Source organism: Mauremys mutica, chromosome 13 (genome assembly GCF_020497125.1).
Source record: "Mauremys mutica isolate MM-2020 ecotype Southern chromosome 13, ASM2049712v1, whole genome shotgun sequence".
Classification (NCBI taxonomy): domain Eukaryota; kingdom Metazoa; phylum Chordata; order Testudines; family Geoemydidae; genus Mauremys; species Mauremys mutica.
Window position 1 is genome coordinate 10626651 of NC_059084.1, and position 16276 is coordinate 10642926.

At 40.8% G+C, this 16276-nt stretch overlaps 1 protein-coding gene across 3 annotated transcripts in view; it reads right to left on the reverse strand.

The window, feature by feature from the left end:
• The window catches only part of GNAS (GNAS complex locus), a 242887-nt gene that overhangs the window by 80271 nt on the left and 146340 nt on the right, over positions 1-16276 (reverse strand). For all 3 annotated transcript variants that reach the window (XM_044986009.1, XM_044986010.1, XM_044986011.1), the window contains exons 3-4: positions 14137-14191; positions 13924-14043 (exon numbers count right to left, since the gene is read on the reverse strand). In XM_044986009.1, coding sequence (XP_044841944.1) covers positions 13924-14043; positions 14137-14191 — 175 coding nt within the window. The remainder of the gene's footprint in view (positions 1-13923; positions 14044-14136; positions 14192-16276) is intronic.

The window sequence follows — 16276 nt, forward strand, 5'->3', positions numbered from 1 at the left end:
TGAGTTCTTTCAGAACTCTTGGGTGAATACCATCTGGTCCCGGTGACTTGTTACTGTTAAGTTTGTCAATTAATTCCAAAACTTCCTCTAATGACACTTCAATCTGTGACAATTCCTCAGATTCGTCACCTACAAAGGACGGCTCAGGTTTGGGAATATCCCTAACATCCTTAGCCGTGAAGACTGAAGCAAAGAATCCATTTAGTTTCTCTGCACTGACTATCGTCTTTACGTGCTCCTTTTGTCTCTCAATCGTCCAGGGGCCCCACTGGTTGTTTAGCAGGCTTCTGATTACTTAAAAAAACAGTTTGTTATTACTTTTTGAGTTTTTGGCTAGCTGTTCTTCAAACTCCTTTTTGGCTTTTCTTAATACATTTTTACACTTAATTTGGCAGTGTTTATGCTTCTTTCTATTTACCTCACTAGGATTTGACTTCCACTTTTTAATTTATTAGTATTCAGAATTTTATTTGTATTGTTGAAACTGGCTGTTTGTTCTTATTCTGTAGTTCTGGCTTGTCAATCTCAGGTCAGGTAACAAACCCATGAGGCTAACTGGATTGTTTGACTATTCATTAGAAGGGCTGTTTACTGAGGAGGTGGTGGAGTGAAGAAGAAATAAAAGTGTATAGAGATGACATCAGAGGCTCAAGCATCTAATCAGATCAGCCTCTGATAGTATCTGGAGCATGTCTTATTGCTTTTTAATAAAGATGGTAAAATTCTTGTGTTACAACACTTTGCACTTCTATAACACCTATCAGCTGAGCATCTCAAACTCCTTTATAAACACTAGTAATTTAAGCCTCACAAAAGACCCCCTGAGACAGACAGATACACGTATTTTATAAATGAGAAAAATATGACAGAACAGTTGACTTGGCAAAGGTCACACAGCAAGTCTGTGGCAGAACCAGGAATAGAAACCAGAGCTGCCCACAAGTCCTGTTCTTTAAGGGCTACACTATGCTCCCTGTTGTCCATATATACCCCAGATAACAGTTTCTCTGTTTTCCAGCTCACCATTAGTACCTAGTAGAGAATATGTTTTCCCTATCTCCACCCTTAAAATCTATGAGATTTAGAACTGTGTGAAGATGACATTCCAGTTTAGAAGTGAACAGGTTTGTCATTCTACCGTATGGTTACGGAAAAAGCCTGGCAAATGACAGTCAAGCACTGTGTTGAACCTGGTAACCTTTCAGACGCTACCTTTGTAACTAAGATATCAATAAAAATTCTGCTAGCATGCACTAAGCTTTTTATGGCAATCATGTACAGTGTATAAGCAGATCTAACTTTTCTTTATTTTTTTCCTGCTGTACCTCAAATCATTATTTCTCTGATCTGGACTAAGTTGGACTGTTCTGTCTAGGAAAATATTTACAATTCTTCTTTAATAGAAAAATGTAATGGGGAAGAGCGGAATTTACTGTTGCGATGTTGGTCTTGCACTGGGGGATGCTGACTCAGAGAGACCAACTCACATTTTATTTTGCAGATCCCATGAGTAAGCAGGACTTCAAAAGGTCATAGGATTAAGAGGGCAACAGTTTATGACTCTTTCCACACAGGATTAATTTTCCTTTCCACAACAAATGTTATTGGGAATTATACACATATATCAATGTAAGTAGAAATCTCAGCATTGGCAAGTGTATTTTGCTGGATAAGAAAATCAGTTACACCATATTTGTGGTATTTGGTATAGAAATTATAAATCAATTATATTTGTTAACTATTTTCCTGCACAGATAGTTCAGAGAAGATAATTTCAAATCGTAAGTAGGAGACAATAGCATGTACATAGAAAATCTTGTTTACATTTTCTTAAACTTCCTTTCTCCATAGATTCCCCAAACTCCTTCAATAACCCTTGCTGCTCTGGTACAGAATTTAAAAGGGGATCTAGTATTTTTAATATTTAGTTAATGGAAATTATGTCAAGAGAGTTTAAATGACTTTTCATTCTAGTTAAAACACACGTCTGGTCAATTATTAAGTGAAGTACAAACTTAGAAATAGCAAGCAAGAGTGCTGCTTTATAGCAGTGATACTCAGACCGTGGCTCTTTCATGTGTCTCCTGAAGTGCAACTGGGAAGAGCACATTTGGTAGAGATCTGGCAAGAAGAGCGAATGCAACATTTTAAAAGAGATGAATGCAAATGAATGCATACTGCCATCTTCCCCAGGTAACACAGGGAAAGTATATTCAAGACTCCCACAGCATGAGAACAGTTTGATGCAAAAAGTTCATCCAAAACTCTGAGAAGTCACAAAGTGCACATCTTCCTGTACTTAAGATTTCATTTGCTGCAAAATAGCTTAACATAATGTGACTGCTTCAACTACAGATTCTTTACACAACTCTAAGTGCCCAGTCAGAAAATACTTTTGTGGGCCTGCAACCACGGGGACTATTACTCCCGAGGGAATTCAGCACCAAAAAAGTAAAAAAAATTGTGCACACACCTTCCCCCCCCCCAAAAAATAATCTGCACATGGTATTTTAAAATTCTGTAAAATTCTGTAAATTTTATCAATCAATAAATAAATATGAAGCTCCAGTATGGTAGTGGGGAGCATAGGCCACTGGCTGCACAGTATGGAGGTGGAAGATCACGCTGCAGACCCGCCCTCTTGCTCTCCCCAGGACATGGACTCGGTGCTGACAGAGGACGCAAGGGCTGGGCCTGCTCCAGAAACACCCCGGGGCCCTGCCCCTCCCGACCAGGTGCACCAGCAGGCAGGCTCAATCTAACAGGATCCAAGTATGGAGGAGCTTAGTGGGGGGAGGAATCCAGGTGTGGGGTAAGAGGGTTCTGTGTGGTGCAATCTGAGTGAAGGTGGGACAGTGGCGGGGGTGGGTCTGGGTGCAGGACAGATCTGGATGCACAGGGGCTCTTGGGGGGGTGTCCAGGTGAAGGTGGTTGGGACTTGGCAGGGGAGTGTGGGGGGAAGGGGGTCAGCGGGGGGTGTCTGGGTGCTGGGAGAGTGGAGCTTGGTGGGTTGGGGGTCTGGGTGCAGCTGGTTGGGGCTCAGGTGCAGGGGGCTTGTCAGGGTGGTCTGGGTGCATAGGGGGTGGCGCTCGTCAGGGTGTTCGAGTGCAGGGAGCTCAGCAGAGGGTGGTGTGGGTGCAGGGGTGAGGGGTCAGCGGGGAAGGGCAGGTACAGGAGGTGGGGCTCAGCGAGGGGCGAATCTGGGTATGGGGATGTCCAGATGCACAGGGGTTGGGCGGACGGGGGAGCAACTCCCTATATAGTGACCCCCTCCCCCCACGGCTGAGAGGTGATGAGGGCAGGAAGTGGGGGGAGGTTTTTGGGGATGGGTCTGACCCAGATCCAGCTGCTCCATGCAGGGGAATTGTAGTTCTCTCCCCTCTTAGCCCCACCGGGACTATCAGCTGAGCTCAGTGCAGGGTAGGAGCCACCGGACGGGGTGTCCCCAACCCCCTGCAGTGATTTACCCCTCCACCAAGGGTGAAAGTAAATTCACGGATTTACTGGTATGCAGGGTCCTGGGCAAGGTGTGGGGCAGCGACTCTGAGCCCCCAGAAGGGGCGGGGCTGGAGCCAGAGTCCCTCAGCCAGCCCTTCAGCACTGCCTGGTCTGTGCAGCCTGGGGTTCCAGTGACGACTTAAAAGGCCCAGGGGTCCAGCCCCTGGTGCGGTAACAGCAGCAGCAGCCCCGGGGCCTTTAAATTGCCACTGGAACCCTGGGCCCCTGGCCCTTTTAAATCCCCAGCCCCCGGGGCAGCGGCCCCTTTGCCCCCCCCCCCCCCCATCAGCGGCCCTGCTGCTACGGTCGGCTGTGTACTGGCAGCCACTTACCGGTACACCATATCAGACGGGACCGGCTTACTTTCACCTCTGCTCTCCGCTGGCTGCTCCAGGCGCCCACCACCACAGTTGGTGATGGGGATGGAGAAATCCCCCTACAACATATGGGGATCAAGAGTAAAAACATCACCTCCACTATATTTCTAGTCCACCACCTCTCGGAACTCAAGCTGGATAGAAAGATAGTCAAGATTATCTGAAATAGTCAATGAATTTTCCCCAAGTCCATTTTCACATCTCACTGAAATTGTAGAGGGGCTATTCTATTGTGTTGCACCAAAAGTTAACCAAATGCATCAAAGAAACATACTGATGGAGACCACATTCTGTTTTGACTGACCCCACCCCAGGAACACCACTGAAATAGCAACACGGACTGGTTTGTGTTTTCCATTTTAACACACTCTACAACCTCAAACAGAGTTCTCGCAGTTTTTAAGCACCAGGTTGTCCCCTATACAGCATTTATTATTCTGATTACATGGAAAATGAGAGAATATCATCTAATCTTGGGCAATTCAGTTGGTTGAGAGATGTCAGTACAGGGAATATGATGGGTGAAGTAAAAGCAGTCCTAGCACAAACTCAGCAAGATCTCCCACTTATTAGGTTTTTCGCTCAAGCCACAAACCAAACATTTCTATTTGCTACATTTGCAAAGTAGCCTCAGTGATCAACATTTATCTCATGCTTCACTTCTTCACATCCCAACAAAAACCAAATTTCTCCTCATTATTTACTTTTTCTAATGACCGAACCATATATTTTCTAAAAGATTCAGGACAGAAAACCGACAATTATTTAGATTATTCAGTATTTTTACAATGTGTCCACAGGAAGAAAAATCACGCCAATTCTAAGGTTTCTTATCATTTCTGTTTATCATCAGCTCTGTTACAATTAACCTCTTCAGCTACCTTGACCTGGTTCACTTTGATTAATAGAGCATTTTTGTCAACTTACTCTCCTCCCCTAAAATAATCACGCTGATCATTGTAAATTTAAAACCATAAATTCCATCTACAGAAAAAAAATGATCATTCGGTTTCAAAATTGAAACCCTGGTTTCAATTATGTACTTTTCTATTCTCCTAAAGAAAATCCAGTGAAGGACTTCAGGGTTGTCTTTAGTTTTCATTCTTTACACTTACACTTACACACACACACACACACACAAGAAACCAATATGTAAAACTGGCTGCTATTTAATAAAAAGGAAAAAGTTCACAAATTAGAATTTTTCCAAGCTTCACACACCATCAAGAAAAGTGGTTTCTACCTCTTCCCACATTTTTCACAGAGCTAAACTGAGGTCTCATATTACTACATAAGCCTTCATTAGCTTTATAAAATATACAACGAATGCTTACTAGAACACTATGAAGTACAATGGGTATGGTTAATTAATAAATAAATAGCTCTTCATCTTTTAGCCAGTTGGCAAGATAACACTGTTTTAAGAATATAATTCATATCCAATATACTTATATAATACACTTGGGGAATATGTTAAAACTGGTAAACAGTTTTAGCATATTCCCCCAGCATATGTATATATATAAGTATACACAAACTGCACCCATTATATTACTGTAAAGAATAAGTTAAAGTACATTTGCCAAATGAACAAAGAGTATTTCAACTGATTTTCAGATTTTTGTTTCGGTTTAGTTTAAAACACATGTACAACTGACTTGATCTTGGATACTTCAAAACTGTTGTGAACTTCTGAACACTGATAAAATGCTTCTTACTGTGACTATACAGGACACAGGGTTTTGAATCTCTTGATGCCTGCAGGCAGGTGCTTTTGCTGGGAAGCAAAAACTACAACAAAATTCATGATAGCACAGTGGTTTGAGCATTGGCCTGCTAAACCCAGGGTTGTGAGTTCAATCCTTGAGGGGGCCACTTACGGATTGGGGCAAAAATTGGTCCTGCTAGTGAAGGCAGGGGGCTGGACTCAATGACCTTTCAAGGTCCCTTCCAATTCCAATTGGTATATCTCCAATTATTACCTAAGGGAAACCCTTATAATCAATAAATGGTCAGAAACTTTCTAATCATTAGGAATTATTTTGGTACTGCTTGTTTACACTATTTTTTTTACTTTGGATTTCTCTCTTTAAAAATGTTTTTAGAGTTCATAAATATGCAAATTTTACTGTCCCTGAAGGGTGAAATCCATTGTTCACCCCAGACATGGTACCAACATGGCCATGACAAGTGCTGGACTTCCCTCCAATTTTGTCTGGAAGCAACACCTTATAAGAAAGGCTTCTGAATCTCTATGTCCATTCAATCTTTTTCCTTTGCTTGGGGCTGGCCAAAAATGTGTGCCAGTTATGATGGAGGTTCTTAGGATGAGGACTGAAGCCTCTCATTTCTCGTAGGCCACAGAACAGGCCATCAGATGGTAATGACTACTCGTGGTCACTTCTGACCCAGACTGGGTTCAGCCTGGAAACTTAAAGAGTCGACAGACTCCATGTTCTTTTATCAATCCCCTAACTCAGCCAGTCCCCTTTTAAAATTTAGATATTTGTACATTTAGATTTCAGAAACTATCTGCTGAAAATATGCCAAAGACAAGATGTTGGATACAGTGCTATTCAAAACACATTGAAGCTCTTTGGATAAGTGGCAGTAAAACAGAGAAGTTTCTCTCTTCAGGTTCATAGTTTCAAGAGGGTCTCCTAGCCTCCTGCCACTGGAATACAAGATACACTGAAACAGGAAGCAAGGATTACAAAAATGGGGCTGTTACTGTGAATTAAATACTTTAACTGCTTACTGTCAGCTGGCCAGATCGCCTGCCAATAAATGCTAATACAAAAACCAAGCACTTGTTTTCAGGAAATCTAGTTGTCCATTACCAAATGTGCTGAATTTTTAACTAAGTCACATCGCCAAATACACTGTCTTCCTCTCAATTTAAGGTCATGTTTAAGGCTAAGATTTTGTCACGGAGATCACAGATTCCATTACTTTTTCTGCTTCGGTCCCCAGGGGGTCCTCGGGGATCCCTGCTGCTGCAGGCGGAGTGGCTGGGGGGTGGGAAAGGGAGGGGGACACGAACTGGAGCTCCCAGCCACCACAGGCAGCAGGTGCTGGACCCCACCTTCCCCTCCCACAGCAGGTCTTAGGCTTAGCCCCATTTTGTCACACTTGTTTTTAGTAAAAGTCAGGGATAGATCATGGGCATTCATGAATTTTTGTTCACTGCCTGTGACCCCCTCCGTGACTTTTACTACAAAAAACTGTGACACAATCTTAACCGTAGTCATGTTTAATAAGACACTGCAGTATATCAAATTTATTCTCAACTCTGAATCTTGGGTGTACCTATGTTATGTTTAAGACACATCTTTCCTACAGCTCAGTACATTAGTGAATATAATTTTACTTTTTTTATTCATTTTTCTGCTCTAGCCAGACTGCATGGTCTAAAGAAACTTTAGTTCTAACACAATTCTACCAGTGACAATGAAGTGTGTGGTCTTAGGCAAATCACTTAATGTCTCATATCTCTGTTTCCTCATTTACAAAAGGTATGTTATGAAGATTAGCTAATGAATAATGTAAAATACATAAGAACGGCCATATTGGATCAGACCAATGGTCCATCTAGCCCAATATCCTGTCTTCAAATAGTGGCCAATTCCAGGTGCTTCATTGGGAAAGAACTGAATAGACAATCAGCGAGTGATCCATCCCTTGTCGTCCACTCCCAGCTTCTGGTAGTCAGTGGGACACCCAGAGCATGGGGTTGCAACCCTGACCATCTTTGCAAATAGGCATTGATGGACCTATCCTCTATGAACTTATCTAACTCCTTTTTGAACCCCATTATAGTTTTGGCCTTCACAACATCTCCTGGCCACAAGTTCCACAGGTTGACTGTGCATTGTGTGAACAAGTACTTCCTTTTGTTTTAAACCTGATGCCTATTAATTTCATTGGGTGACCTCTAGTTCTTGTGTTATGGAAAAGGGTAAATAACATTGCCTTATTCACTTTCTCCACACCATTCATGATGTTATAGACCTGTATCATATCCCCCCTCCTTAGTTGTCTCTTTTCCAGAGTGAAAAAAACAAAGCAACCCAAACACCAAAAAGTCATGTGGGTGTTAAATTCTGTTTATCTTTGACTCAGCACTTAGAAAACATGCGTTTTCCAGACCGCCTGCAAATGAGTACTTAGAAGATGATCACAGGAGGTGAACTCAAATGGGAGGATGCTCAGCGTCTTGCATTATCTGGCCCTAAATACCTATAGCCCTCAAAGGGCGACTCCTCTATATTTTGGAGATGTAACACCACAAGTGTCCTCTCTATTATGTTTCTCCATCTGATTACTTTTCAGTTTCTGCATAGCCTCATAGAAAATCCAGTTCAAACACCACACTGAGAGCAGAGTGTCTGGATACCAGCTGGAACATGAGTTCCAAATGAGCAAATGGGAAAGAAAGTTGGTAGACCCTAATATGTAAAATAGTATATCTATTATTGCATTTAAATATAATTAAATATCATCACAACTGCTTAAAAAAAAACCCCAAAATTTCTCAGCATTAACACCCAATATATGAAAGGTGTGATTACTATCTTGTTAAAAAAAAGGGGGGGCGGAATGTGTTGTTTCAATGTGCTACTGCTAGCCCCAAACACTGTTAAAGAGTCAGAGCAGGTAAAGTTCTGCTATATTTGGGTATCGGCACTGCATGTGTCTGGGGGATAAAGCAATGTACAAAAAAGGACAGAAAGTGTGGGAAGGGTAGAGAAGAAAACATATTGGAGATCTTTTACATTCTCCCTTCCCTCATCCCACAAAGACTGATACTGTAACTTTCTCAGGTTAAAATAAAGTATTAACTCCCATATTGTGTCTCTTCTGTGTCTGAAGTGAATTCAAACATGTAGGCATGAGCAGAAAGTAAAGTTAAATGAATAAATTGCTTTTAGAATCCTCTTATTTTTTCTCTGAATTACAGATTTCATTTTTATTTTAAGTTTATAGGAATTTACAGTATATATATATACACACACACACACTACTCTTTTTAAATTTTGTGTAAGTGAAGGTTACTGCAGCACACACAAAGTGATACTGGCATCTAGTTGCCTCTTAAAACAGTTTTAAATGATTTTAGTGAATGACAACATTTATCATATAACCAGGCTCTGCTTAGCTGTACTGCATAACTTGCAAACCAGAAGGCTGAGGCTTCTCTCTCCACCTACAGAAAATTGTGGGCTTTTTGGAATTTTAGATTTTGTGTTTGTGTGAGCTATCTGGTGCATTTAAATCCTCTACAGCACACAAAGTTTGCATTATTCCTACCAAGACATTCACAGACCATATATTCCAATTACTATGCCCAGGGAGCTAACATCTTGGGACATCCTCAGTCTTTAATTTATTTAATTCACATAATTAATACACAGGTTACATTTTTCAGGTGCCAGTGGAATATAATCTACACTCAAATCAGGTCAGCTGAAACTACAGTTCCTATCATCACTGGGGACAGAACCCGCTAACAGTATTTGTCCAAGTTGGTGGCTAATGGAAATTCAGTTTAAAACCTCAATTTTTCAAACACTTATATACGACATCTTTAACTTATTTAAATATGCCAATTGGACTACTCACAGAGCATAAAGTTAAGCATGTACATATGTCTTTGCAGGATCGGTGCTTAAAAATCAAAACAATTTCTTTGCTCAAGAAAACATGAGAGTTCCATGAAAGCATTTGTAATCACCCTAAACTGGTGATTTGTATCCCTAAACTAGTGTGCGTCACCTTCTGCCTTAGAAATATACACACAACGGCTCTTGTCTGGAGATGAAATATCTGTGGACTTGGTCAGATTCCCTGCCTTACTTCACTCACCACCAACACACAAGAGAAAGAGCAGATATTAAGGGAGGTGGCTAAAAGGAGTAGTAGTGTAACAGGAACAATGTGGATGATAATCCTTCCGTTCCCGCAGCATCAGAGCAATTCTAACAAAAAGTGTTTTGGGAAGTTGGGGGATGGAATGTTAGGGCCCAAAGCATCAGTGGTAGTTGGGAAGCCCATTTTTGGGAGCTGGCACTGGAATGTTTAGTCCTATACGAAACCTGCCAGCTGGGGGCAGTAGGCAGCTCAGTAAGGAGAGAAACCAGAAGTGGGGGAGGTGGGAAATTTAAAAGAAGCCGTTGTCCTAAGCTCTGATGGATCAAGTCCCATTCTTTCCTCTCACAAGCTGACAGAGATAAATAACTGGGGCTTCACAGCAGTTAGCCAGCTTAGAAGAAAAACAGTCCAACTGAGTGAGAGGCAGGAGAAGTGGGCCAGTGCCCTTAGTAAAAAATTGCTCAGAACACCAGAGTTCTTGTGTCTCTCTTTTTTCACCCTTCCCCATCAATGCAAGACTGAAGAGGGTTTTCCAGATTCACTAGTGTTATCATTCTCTGGGGAGTCTGTACTCTCAGCCACAAGTGTGTTCGCATCCCAGAGTGGAGCAGCTCTCTCTGGGGGTCCATATCCTATATTGACTGATTAACCCTTTCTTTTCTGTGGGACTATCCATGACTGACAAGTCGTCACCTGACAATCAGTTTCCCTAGGATTCTGCCAGCCCACTATATCTGTGGAGTGCCAGATGTCTTCAAGTCTTGGCAGTGGATCAGCATCAACAGAAGCCACTTGCTAGTCTGTAACCATCACAAGAATACAGAACAAATCTTACTATGAAGCTCTTAGGGTGTAGTATTTAGAGATGTCTATATAACAGAAAAGACACCACTGACCACGCCTCTTGCTCATGCCAAGGACACCAAGCGTTGCAGTTGTTTAAATACAAAACAATGGCCTGCCAGTAAGTCAGGTAAATCAATCATATCTTCCACTTCTTCAGTACCTTCCTTCCATTAAAGATCCCACAGACCTCTACAAACATCAGCACAATATCCTCGTGAGGTAGGATTGTATTAGTTCCTAGAAGAACTCTACTTTTTATGAGAATTTGAAACCATCACAAAACTAAAATATTGTTAAAATGGTTCATTTACTAATGAAAGCAGGGAGAAGATCGTTAAACAAGTTCAAATACATCTGAAAGCAAGTAAGATTGCTTCTATGGATTCTACCCTGCTCTAAAACATGAAGACAGCTACTATCCTGGATGAATATAGCACATACATTCTATTACTAAGGACCATGGAACAACCCCCAAAAACACTTCATTGTGTGAATGTTTCTAAACTTGCTGGATTTGTAAAGAAACACTTCCTAAAAATTGTATTTCTATAACTAATTGTCTTCAATCCAGACTGTTGATTTACTCAGCTCTTAATCTGTAAATAAAATAAGGCAAACTTTTGAGGCCTCCTGATTGATTAGAAAAGGGCCGATCCATTTATATTGCTAGAGAGAATAGCAAACAAATATTCCATATTATATTGAGCATGCCTCAACTAGATCTTTGTGTCCCTCAAAATAAGCATGTCTCAAAGCCACCGAAAGGAAATTCTATATTTATGAGAAAACACACACAGAATATTCCAAATATGTAAAAGGAATCTCTACTAACTGCAGGACTGAGAAAGGGTCCAGATGCAAGTTTTTCAGGTTGTGACTGGATGAAAACAAAACAGGCTGGACCTCTTGATTTTCTTCACTGTATATTGAACACACCTTAATTTACACAAATGTGCACATGCACTGTTGGTTTATTCAATTATCTACAGTTCCCAGAGTATAAAACTATCGCTTGCTTCAGGAAAAAAGTCACAAATATCACTAACAGGAAGAAAACTGAGGCCAGCAACAAGCCAAAAGAGAAGAGTCCGATTTAAAAATCAGAGGTTGATCACACAGAATCATAGGAATCTATCACATTATTATAGGTCTCAACCTAAAGCACCACAAAATGCTGGTCTTGGTGAGAGCTGCAGGCAGCAAGCCAACGCAAGAGTGAGTGGAGAGGTAATGCTTTGGCCCTCAGAAATACTTCTATTTATTGCACTCAAAGTATGGAATTTTTGTAGCACTGAAGCACAAGATTTTTCATTTAACTATAAAACATGTGAAGACATACTAACAATATGAGAGGTAGTTTTAAATTAAAATCTCATGTGGATTCACTGCTTTACAAAAATTGATTGTTTATGCTAATTACTGACTACTTTGGTATTCTTAATATATTGACTTTGGCGCAAACAAGACCTTACCCCGCCTTTCTGATTTTGTTGACCTTTGCAGGTTCTCTGGATTGTGAGATCACAGTGCCAATCTCAATATTGGAGTACTGGTCATTAGTGACGTGTTCATTAGATACAAGCTATGTGAGGACATTCTTGTGTAAGCTGACTGATGCTGGAAAATTATTGGCAGCAATAATAGCTATAAAACGTCTCCATTGCTGAATTTGTAGGCTAGCTGGTTTAAACAATTTTTAAAGCTTAGATGAATCAAAATCTTGCCAGGACAAGCTATCCCACATCTTCAGGACTTCTTGCATCTTTCTATCAAGCATCTGGTGCTGGCCACTACTGGAGACAAAATATTGGACTAGATGGACCCTAGCTTTGCTACAGTATAGTAATACACCCTCCTCTGGAACCCATGAAGTCTTCTGAATCTTGCCATTGGAATTGCTGGCATAACACTACAACTAAGTATCATATGCTATGAGGTAATTAACAAAACTGCCTTTCCAGTGGTTTTCCAAGTAACTAGAAGTAGCACCTTGTATTTTTATGGGGCTGCTGAATGTCTCCAAGGTCAAGTGACAGCATTAGCGAGTCAGAGGCAGCAGATATATCCTCAAAAAACAAGTTAACTAATTATACCTTTTGTTATTTACTCTGGACTTGCTCTGGCTTTAAAGCCATTAGCTAGGTTTAATGAGGTTCAGGGAGTGAGGAGGGGCAGTCCACTAGTGAGAACCCTCAGTGTAATTCTGGATAGGTTAGCTGTGGTGGCATGTTGGCTGGAGTCATGCCAGGACTCTGCCACTCTTCCAAAAGGTAAAGTATATATCATCCCCTACACTAGCTCAACACTGCTGCGTGCTGAGCTTGACCCCACCCTATCGGGACAGGCTGGTTTGCAGCCGTGCACCACCAGAACTGACAGTCCTACACCCCTAGATCAGTGGCTCTCAATCTTTCAAAACTACTGAACCCCTTTCAGGAGTCTGATTTGTCTTGAGTACTCCCCAAATTACACCACACTTAAAAACTATTTGCTTACAAAATCAGACATAAAAATACAAAAGTATGATAGCACACTATTACTGAAAAATTGCTTATTTTCTAATTTTTCCAATTATAAAATAAATCAATTGAAATATAAATATTGTACTCATATTTCTGTGTATAGTATTTAGAGAAGTACAAACAAGTAATTGTCCGTAAGAAATTTTAGTTTGTACTGTCTTTGCTAGTGAGTTTTATGTAGCCTGTTGTAAAACTAGGCAAATATCTAGATGAGTTGATGTGCCCCCTGGAAGACCTCTGTGTACCCTGGTTGAGAACCACTGCCTTAAGATTGTGGCTAGCTAAATAAGAGAAACGGGGAAGAGGAGAGGGCTCCTGGAGTCCCAGGCAGGACAATCCACAATCTGGTCCTGCATATTTTAGTTATGTTACTATATATTTTATTTAGTTACGCAACACAAAAAGAAACCCAAGAGGGATTTGTCATTTATATGGATAACAAGAATAGCACTAGCTATTATGGCTAGCTATCAAAAAACTTGGGAAGGGGATATAAAACCACATATTTAAGTGTTTAAACTATCTCTATTAGGGATCAGGAGATCTTCATGAGGGACAAAATTATCCCACATTTTCCTGCTGGGGGTGGGGGTGCTTGCACCTCACCCTCAGCATCAGGTACTGGCTTTTGTCAGAAGTTTACTGGTCTCGATGGACCACTGGTTTCACCCAGTATGGCAATTCCTATGTACCCAGTAAAGAAGGCTCATTGAATTGCATGATATTCTTGTAAACATCTCTGTGATACAGGTGAAAAATAATCATCCACACAAAAAGCACGATAATAACTGAAGAGGAAATGTACTTACTGCTGAGAAATCAAAGTCTATCTGGTTAGCTAAGTTTAAGATATAATCGATTCGAAACTGGTTCTCTGGATTGGCTAGCTCCACTGGTGGTGCCAAATTGCCCATTGCTGTCACTATTGTCTGCAAAGAAAGGGAAAAATACCCCACATTTGTTACTGAGATAGTGGTTAAAAACAGCTTTTAGAAGCAAGACACAATGGTTTGTAGACTTACCTCTATAGCTTCTTTAATATTGTTTTTAATATCCTGAATTTTCATTTTTTTCTCCCTGTAACCAAGGAAACATACAAATTAAGTTTATGCACCACAAAAACAAAGGTTTCTGAAGCAGAATGCAAATGAAAAAGGACTTCATTAGAACAAAACGTACAAGTGAGATGCCTGCTTACTCTCATTCAGTCATTGAACACATTTGTAGTTAGATCTCCAACTATCTTACCTGTTCAGGAAAACAGATTTTGATTTCAGATACATGTGTTTAATCATAATAAACCCATATAAACTTATTAAAATTGTAGTCTTAGATGGAGAGGAACTCATCTTAGTGCTACTAGGGACATTCTGTAGATCAAGCAGGTTTGGATTTGAGTGTAAAGAATAGAAATACCTGGAGGCGGTTTATAGACGAGCGGAAATGAAAAGATAAAAGAGACAAGTTACCAAAAGTCGAAACAACCAAGAAAAAGCAAAGCAGACCAGGGTAACACGAAGATTTAAGCGTGAAAAGAAAATCAGAGAAGAAAACGTCTGGAACAGAGAGCTCAGACCAGAAGGAGATATACAATTTAACTACATGAACATGCAAAGTATAGTGCGGATAGGAGGGCTAATCTATTACGTAGAATTACCAACATAATACAGCGGTCAAGATGGGTGAGATAATATATTTTATTGGGCCAGCTTCTGTTGGGGGAAGGGACAAGCTTTCGAGCTTCACAGAGCTCTTCTTCAGATCCTGAAGCCACAGACTCTAGCAAAATTACTCTCGAGGTAAATCCATTAGGTATGTCATGTAATGTATGTCATATGCAAATCTGACCACAAAAGCTTTTTTAATATTAAATGTTTAATATTACATCAAATGAGATGTATAATCAACATATTAAAAACACCTGATGTAACCATGACTCTTAACGCAGTGAAATGAAACTGGAAGTATAATCAGCAATCAGGAATGCAGAAGAGCTGAAGGAAAAATACTGCTTCAACAATAATACAGGCAGACATAGTTGGCTGGGGATGGGTGGAGAAATCTGTTTATAGAATAAAACATGAATAAAAAGCCTTTGGGGAAGAAGACAAAGTCCAAGAACACACATACAGTGCACTAGCTGCTTGCCACGTTGCATTTTGTGACTAGCTGCAGGTCTGGAGGTAATTTTTCCTACAGCTGCTAGGATCCGATTATGGTGCGAGCGTTGCACTTGTGGACTGAAAGAACACAGCAGCATTACGGCATCTTGCACTGAGGCACCATGTACCTTGAAACAGACAGGCAGAGTAGTGGAATTCTAGCATCAAATAGATGTGAAGTCTCAGTTGTGGTTGTGTTCCTAGTCTACCTACAGACCATCTGATTCCAAATTTACTGTATTTGACGACTACCAGTTTTTGCTTCAGGGATTTGGCACAACTGATGGGAACAAAGCAATGAATCAGTAGAGGCCAAAAGCACTGAACTAAGAAAAATAAGTAAATAAGGGAAGGACAGGGGGAGATAGGGAGAGCAGGCCTCTGTCTCTTTTCCTTTTCATCTCCCCCCCCACACACACACTAAAGAATGACAAGGGATTCCCTCCCACCTTCCCCCCACCCCCCAAGCACACTAACATTTTACAAGACAAAGGTAGGTACGAAAATGTTATGTGGTTAATGCAACAATCGCATTAACCACTGTGACTTCCCACTTTTAAAGGTTAGTGCTCTTACTGAGTAGGGTAAACATTAAACAAAACAATGCAATGAAACTGCTAGGGATAGAGAAGAGGGAAGGCAGGAAGCAAATGGTAACTGATTCAAACTTCACAGAGAGAGACTTTCATTTACTCTGGTTTGATTTTCTCCCCTTTATTCAAAGAGGCCCTGAACCTCCAAACATACGCAGTTCTACTGAAGTCAACGAGACTACTGATCTACTCAAGTTAGACATAGGTGTCAGTGTTTCTGCAGGACTGGGATCAAACAAAGAATGGTTATACTTAATTATTTTGCCTTATTTTGATACGGCATTAAACAAGGCAAAACAAAAATCTAACAGGTTTAGGTGTTTGCTTAGAGACAAGGTGGAGACTTATATTGATCTGAAGAAGAGCTCTGTGTAAGCTCTAAAACTTGTATCTCTCGCCAACAGAAA